The sequence below is a fragment of the Aptenodytes forsteri genome, unplaced genomic scaffold (genome assembly GCF_000699145.1).
Source record: "Aptenodytes forsteri isolate BGI_AS27 unplaced genomic scaffold, ASM69914v1 Scaffold153, whole genome shotgun sequence".
Taxonomy (NCBI): Eukaryota; Metazoa; Chordata; class Aves; order Sphenisciformes; family Spheniscidae; genus Aptenodytes; species Aptenodytes forsteri.
The window spans coordinates 453,276-460,794 of NW_008796178.1; the positions used below are offsets into that span (position 1 = coordinate 453,276).

At 41.2% G+C, this 7,519-nt stretch overlaps 1 protein-coding gene across 1 annotated transcript in view; it reads right to left on the reverse strand.

Annotated features, from left to right (window-relative positions):
- Nucleotides 1-395: 395 nt before the first annotated feature.
- The window catches only part of TMEM100 (transmembrane protein 100), a 7,577-nt gene continuing 453 nt past the window's right edge, over nucleotides 396-7,519 (reverse strand). Inside the window, exons 2-3 of the mRNA XM_009287664.2 lie at nucleotides 4,885-5,069; nucleotides 396-1,618 (exon numbers count right to left, since the gene is read on the reverse strand). Coding sequence (XP_009285939.1) covers nucleotides 1,152-1,556 — 405 coding nt within the window. The 5' untranslated portion in view covers nucleotides 1,557-1,618; nucleotides 4,885-5,069 and the 3' untranslated portion in view covers nucleotides 396-1,151. The remainder of the gene's footprint in view (nucleotides 1,619-4,884; nucleotides 5,070-7,519) is intronic.

The following is a 7,519-nucleotide window of genomic DNA, read 5'->3' on the forward strand; positions in this document are numbered from 1 at the left end:
ACACAGGGGGCACCTGAGACCTGCTTTTCGTAAAGATTCGTAATGCCAAAGCTCATTCAGCAAACACTGACTACAGAGATGACTTTGCTTCCACAAGTAATTATTAATAGTTGTGTCTAAATCTGACTATCCCAGGAAGTGTCTGCAGAACTGACCATTACAATTTTTCAATAACTGAGTTGTTAATCAAGCTGCAAGAGGACCGTGCTATCAAACCAAAATCCATAGTCAATAAAGATTTTTGGAAGAGGTCAGCAGTACATATGTTGACAGTAATTGTCACAGGTGATTTTTAAAAAAAATAGAATCATAAAGCAGTCGAAGTTGAAGATACAAGCTATCTTGATAGCAATAGAAAAAGATTTTCTAAAGGTCTAGCAGCACTGAATATTATTTTAATGAAATTTACTTTTTAATTTTATAGCAAAATAATCAAAAGTGCTAAACCTGACCACTTCAATTTACAAAAAAAGTGTCATGTTTTAAGCTATAATCATACCTCGTTATTTAGGTTAGACAATATAATTACACATTTCTACCTATTTCTATTCAATAGTAAAACAAAATTCATATTAGTTGGTTTAAAAAAGGGGGAAAGTACCACAGATATTGGGGGGGGAAGTTACATAAAATATAAGAATCAGCTTATTGAGCAATCTGCAGTTTGATTGTTTGTTATTGCTTTTTTTTTTTTTTGTGCTACAATTTAAGTCACAGACAATCTGGCCATAACCTTGTAGTCACTTCAAATGCTATGACTTCTCCCTTGGTCAAATGTCACAGTGTGTACTTTAAGGAGATCTCTGGCATTTCAAGTCAGTTCAAATTATTTTCTCAGTTCTCACAAGTTCCCTTTCCAACATGATCAGCATGTTGGAGAATGCAGTTACGATGATTGCAGTTATGACGACACTGTTTTCTGTGAAGGAAAAGTGTTTTTTCTTCCACCTTGGAAAGAATCACTACCAAGTCTGCAGTAAGAAAAATATTAAGAGCACTTGCAGAGTTTTTAGGAGTCTTTCTTAATCCATTCCATTTTCATTTCAGTTCATTTCCAAAGTTAAATTAAAACATGCAATCTCTCCTATTGATAAATAGTCAAGTTGACTTACAAAGGTTCTGTCTTCTGTCCAGCCTTCTCTTGGTTGTCTTTAACCAAACAAGGTTCGCTGATTTGCCACAAGCGCTGTCTGGCTCTCCCGCCTCTTTGCTTTCTTGTTTTGCTGCCTGATTTTCCAGCACACTGCACTAGAAGCCAGCAAAAGGAGTCCTGATGACAAGAGGACTAATCCAAACACTGAGATGATTGATCCATGGGAATTGAAGCTGTATGCCACAGCAGTAACCACAATGCCGGCTATGAGGATAACCACACCGAAGGGAATGGTACAGCGGTAACAGGAGAGTTCTGCTCCTCCTGTTGCTGCAGTCAGCTGGCATTCACTGACAAGAGGGATGGTGGTTATCACAGTGTCATTGTTATTACTCTTCTCTGTGGTTACAGAATCAGGATGCTTTGGAGCACCCAGGATCTCTTTAATAGGTTCGTTTGTCATCTTGATTGTCTTGACTTAGTCAATTCTTAGGCTAGAGCAGGCTCTGCTGAACACGTACTGCACTGTGGAGAGAAGAGCATGAGTTCAACTAAGAAGCATTACCATTATGTGACAAATGGGTGACACAGAAGTATCCCACTTGGGATTGCAAACAAGCAGACACTCTGAGCCCGTGAAGATTTATGCACAAGCTTAATTATAACACTACTGATTGTGGTGGATCTGAATCAATTGTTACAGTAGTCATCAGCATGTGCATAAGTGCTAGAAAGAACAGAGTCATGGACCAAGACAGACACCGACCTTAAAGTGTTATGGGCCAAATCCCACTTTAAGTTACATACTGAAGTCAGTATTTCTGGATGCAATTTAAATTTCAATGGCATTACATCTTCTGACAAGGAGGTGAAGTTCATAGGCTGTTTTGGTTAAAAATTCTACTCTTGCTCACACACTTTTTTCACACTGTTTCTTTATATATACACCTATACACACATTACCCAGATTTGCTCCAATGTGCATCACAATAACATGGGTAAGAACTGGCCCAGCAAAAAACAGGACTGAACAGTGAACCCTTTCTCAAGGCAAGTGCTACTTAGCGAAAAAATTCAAATGGTCATGACTAGGTATGGATGTGGGGGGAATGGGGATGAAGACATTTCCTGCACTCAGCAAACGCCAGCTGAAAGCTGGTGAACCTACCATTACAGCAACATCAATGCCAGACTGTCAGCTTGCCATTTAAATTGGCTTAATACAAAAGTAATGGGTCCCTTACAAATCCATGAAACCACATCCATGTTACTGTGCGGGAGGCAGATTTACAGTCATATTCAGTCATCTTAGTTACAGTAGGTTGCTTTCCTCCTGTCTCCATATCGTATACATACTCTCAGTCCCACAGACAGCATGCACAGTTTGATTGCATCTGCATTACGAGGCAAAATAGCTTTTGGCTCCGTGGAGCCCAGTGCAGAACTGGAGCCCACCTGATTAGGGCAAGACAAGCCTGTGGCTCTCCACTGCTACAGGCTGCCATGACAGACCTCTGCCACCTCACTGGGACTCTTGCTGGTGTGGGGGCCGCCCTGGAGTCTGCAGTGAGCCTCTGACAATGCTGAGGCTACCACGGCTATGCTGCCTTGGCTGTGCGCTCAGTGCACCCCAGCACATACAACAGAAACGGGGACACTGGGGAACCACTGGGTTTTCCTGCTGGGAGTAGCTCACAGAACTCCTCCACCACTCTCCGGTATGGGCTGTGTAGCTTTTGATCCTATGAGCAGCATGGTATGCAGCTCAGAGAACAAGGAAGAGCGTTGGCAATGCAGTAATGCTTTTATCACTTTTATCACCTTCACATCTGTGACTAGGAAGTTAATTGCCAGATACTTGTATTCTCCTTTTCCTTTCCCACCACTCCCACCCTTGTTGCTAAGATATATTCGTCCATTGTGGAGAGCCCTTGGTTTTGTATCTCAGTACCTCATGTAACGGACCGTGTATTTTGCAAGAAAGAGGATTTCACTATTTTTAAACACAAACAGGCTACACTCTGTATCTAGTCAGAGAGTTTGTATCTGAGTTTCCTTGAACCCTGATGAGAGAAGGAAAGTTCAGATCTGGTTTGACAAAGCTTTTGTTCTACTGCTCTAAGGAAGAGTGCTCAGCTCAATATTGTATCTTGCTGTACACAGCTATCTTCAGCGCTCAATCCTGCAAGGGGCCTAGCAGCTACAAGACAGAGTAGCCTTTCCCTCCCTAACAACACTGAGCACAACACAACCACGCGCACACTGAGCACACACACTGACAACCCAAGAGGCAATGGGCACAAACTGAAACACAGGAGGTTCCGTCTGAACATCAGGAAACACTTTTTTACTGGGAGGGTGACTAAGCACTGGAACAGGTTGCCCAGGGAGGTTTTGGAGTCTCCATCCTTGGAGGCATTCAAAAGTCATCTCGACAGTCCTGGGCAGACTTCTTTAGGAGACCCTGCTTGAGCGGGACACGGGGTGGACCAGATGACCTCCAGAGGTCCTTTCCAACCACAACCATTCCGTGTTTCTGTGTGTTTCTGTGTACTTGGTATCCCCAAAAGCAGGCAGGGGATCTGATCAGTGCTTATCAGACAAAGCAAATATATCTGTGCTGACACCTTAGATATCCTAGGTTCTCCTAGGTTTGGTTGCTTTGTCCTTCGAATTCTAACGCATGATTAAGTACCTTTTATATCAGTTGAAAGAGCCCAGGAAAGCCATGGGGTTGCTCTAAAGCGCCATCGATCTGTTCCCACATGGATCTGAGCTGAAGTTCTGCGTTTTCAGTAATGTCTTACACAGCAGTGAGATTCACACTGGTGCCATTATGTTGCTGCATTACTTATCCATAAAACGTTACAGAAGTTCAGCACAATGGCAGAATGTGGTCCCCAAATGTCACCTTTTATTGATCTTACCATTAGCCAAATTAAATTTGTTCAATATTTTATTATTAAATTTGAGGAAAAAAATTAACCGTTTTCCATATAAAAGGTCTCTTAGCTCCAAATATAGTGTAATAACTATTCAAAAGTGCAAATACTCTAACAGTCACAGAAATAGGGAAACTCCCAATAACTTGAAATTGGATTGGGCTCATAATAAACACCATTATTCTGAAAAACTTTAACATTCAATCAAAGTATATTTACTCCTGTCTCTAGAGTCCTTGTCCCTCTGCTTCAGTTACATCCCCAATGAGCATTAAATCTCTTAGATGTCTTGTACAGAGATTTATGAAGAAAGAAGATATATTTATACCGCCAAAACTAACATGAATTTTTAAAAAAATCTCCTAAACTACCAAAATTAAGTCAATGGCAAAATACCTGTTGACTTCTGAGGAGCACAGTTCTTTCCTGTAATAGGATATAAGCAGAGAGGCATTCATATAAAACAAATAAACAAACCTCTATTGAAATACCGTACATTAAATAAACAACAGAACCTATTTGAAGTGTGAGTAAAGGTACTCAGCCCTAGAAAACAGGGCACTAGATCCTCATTGCCAGCAAAGTCACTTCTGACTTACGCCAACAGGTGACTTGGTTTAAGTTTCAGGGTAAGAAATTTAGGCAAAGATACCCGGCAACACCAGCATCCTCTCACTAATCATACTAGAAGTACTTTCTTAAGGAGCTACTTTGACTTGACAGAACAATGTGTTTCTGTGGCAATCTGTGGCTAACATGGGTTAAAGGGGAGAGGAATGTTTTACCCAGTAATAAGTGTAAGTTGAGATTTACTGAAAAGACATGAAATCCATCAGCACACACACCTACCAGGTCCATGAGAAATCCATCGTAACAAATCCCTTGGCTCAGTAAGCAGAGGAAGACTGCTTAAGATGTCTCATATGTCAATTCAAGGCAGAGTCATACAGCAGTAAGGGCTGCTCCAGGCTTTGAAGTGTCAAATGTTGCTGAATGATGAAGTGGAGGTGACGATATTCTAGCATGGAAGTTTCCTACAAGAAAAGTTGTTGGATATTTATCAGCTTCTTAAGAACAAAACTCCTGCATGGAAAAGCTCCTGCTGTATGCTGACCCCTGCTCCTAACCTAACCGAGGCAGGAGATGTTCTCCCTCTGGCTCTCCTAGTGGTTTCTGCCTCTTTTCTTGGCAGCAGCCACCCATTTCTGGCCCTGTGTAACATTTTCCTTTGATGATGTGACGTCTCGATGATGAGTGTCACAACTCAGGCAAGCCCCCCAGAAAGAGCTAGGCAGGAAAAGGTAATGCACATGAATTTCTGTAGTTAAAAATCTCATTTAACTTCGTTTCTATTGCTCACTTCACCTATGTGAATCAAAGAACCAAATCATGACTCAGAATACTTGGGGTTTTGTCTCTTCTATGTCTCCAGTTTCTTTGAGCAAATAACTTCAGCTCCCTGTGCCTTGGTTTCCTAGCTGTAAACTGACAGTGACAACATGCTTTCCACTAAAAAGCCCTTTTAAATTTATTCTGCTGTAACAAAAACCTAAGTAATATAATCCCAAAAACTCCTCTCAAAAAAAAAGGCAAACTGAGTCCAAGAACTCACTGTACTAAACATAATTCCATTATATTTACTGTTCTTCATTTCAGTCATCTAATTTTTTAAAACAAGATTCATAACTCAAATAGGGACAAGGTAGAATCTGCAGCAGAGCAGTGTGACAACCCTGCAGAAAGCAGAGTGATGGAAATTGTTATCAACTGCAGAAACAGCTGTGAAATCACCAAGCAGCTGGGTAAAACTTATGAAGCAGAAGAGTTTTATGTTTATAATCTTATTGAACATTCCCTTTCTATATGTGCACGATTACAGAAGATCATTCCGACACTGAAGCAGGAGCTCCTAAGTGGGGATGAGAATAAGTTCACGAGAATAAATTCGTATCATGATGAACTCTAAGGGCTTTTTCTAAGTTATATAAACCATGCTAACATTTCATAAAGACAAACATTTACAGGCACAGACTGCTGCTGTTCTTCTCTAGATGATCCTTGGAATAAGCCTGTGACATAGCTAAAGTATATTTAGCCAATTATTGAAGTTAGCTAATAATAAGGAAGTCTCCTTGCTTACCTCCTTGACTATATTCTTGTGCACACTACCTAGCAATTAGTTTGACTTTTTGAAAAGTTTGGAGGGAAATGCAGAAAAAAACCCACACTTTAGATTAATAATCTAGATTACATTAAAACAAAAGCAGACCTCTGAAACTATCTTGCAGTCAACTTCCACTCGTATTACAAGAATGGTTACATTTGTCTGAAAAGCTCTTCCTAGTGCAATTGTGCCCCCTAAGCCACTCTGCTAGCACCATTCTTCAAAAAGATTAATTGCTCTGTCAGTAATTTATTTGTATTTGCCCTTGACTACATACAGTTTAGGTAACTTTTTAAAATGAATGTCTTTATCAAAAAAACCTGACTGACAGAGCAACTTTTTACAGGCAGGATTTCTTCCCTCCCCCTTCTCTCCCTCACCACAATGCTGAGAAGCAGAAACACATGAAATCTATACATTAAGCTTCCAATATTTTAACTCTGAATCATGTCAATGTGGTGCTCTCTCAGGAGGCTTCCCACGTACTGAATATCTCTGTGCAAGTGCAAAGAGATGGTATTTCTCAGCCACTACAATCCTTTCCCCTTTTTTTGCCTTTTACTCAGAAGCAGTGGGATACATTTAAGTTTTGTGTCTTCAGGCTCTGGACCTGATTCTCTGTATCTTGCGTAATATTTCAGACACCCTTTTTTGCTTATGTAAAATTCCAATAAGTCATTATGCCCATGTTTCACACCTGGTTTTGCATTGAAGTGACTATGGAAAACAGCATAAGGAGTCCTTCTGTACTGAAGGAGAGTTCATTTGGAATTCAACAGACTACAGTAATCCCGAACACAATCCCACAGCTCTTCCCCATATGAACACTCCTGGAAATACAGAACTAGAATTTGTACTTACAAGACTCCAGGATCGGGCCCTGAACTACAGAGGTGGGAGAAGAACATATTACACCCATGCCAACTGTCTTGAGCCTCAGAATGCCGATAAGTTTCCACCACCAAGTTTATAGGTAATACAATTACCAGATGCAAGCTCTCACACCTTTCTCGTTTGTCAAACGTAGTTGGAGGGTAGGATGGGAGCCAACCACACGCCTCCACAAACAAATCTCGTTATCTGCAAATTGCAAAACTTTCAAACCCGTCTGTAAAACGCCACACACACCTAGGGTAAACCGCTGCGTGTCATGCCTATCCCCGAACACCTATGCAAGAGAGAAGAGACGCGAACAGGCAACGAAAGTTTATGCACGCTTGCTGCTATACAGCCCGGCAGTAACGAAAAGGCACAACTCCGCGGGGGCACACGGCGACCTGAAACGCAGGGCGCCTCTCCGACTGTCTTGACCCCGAAGCT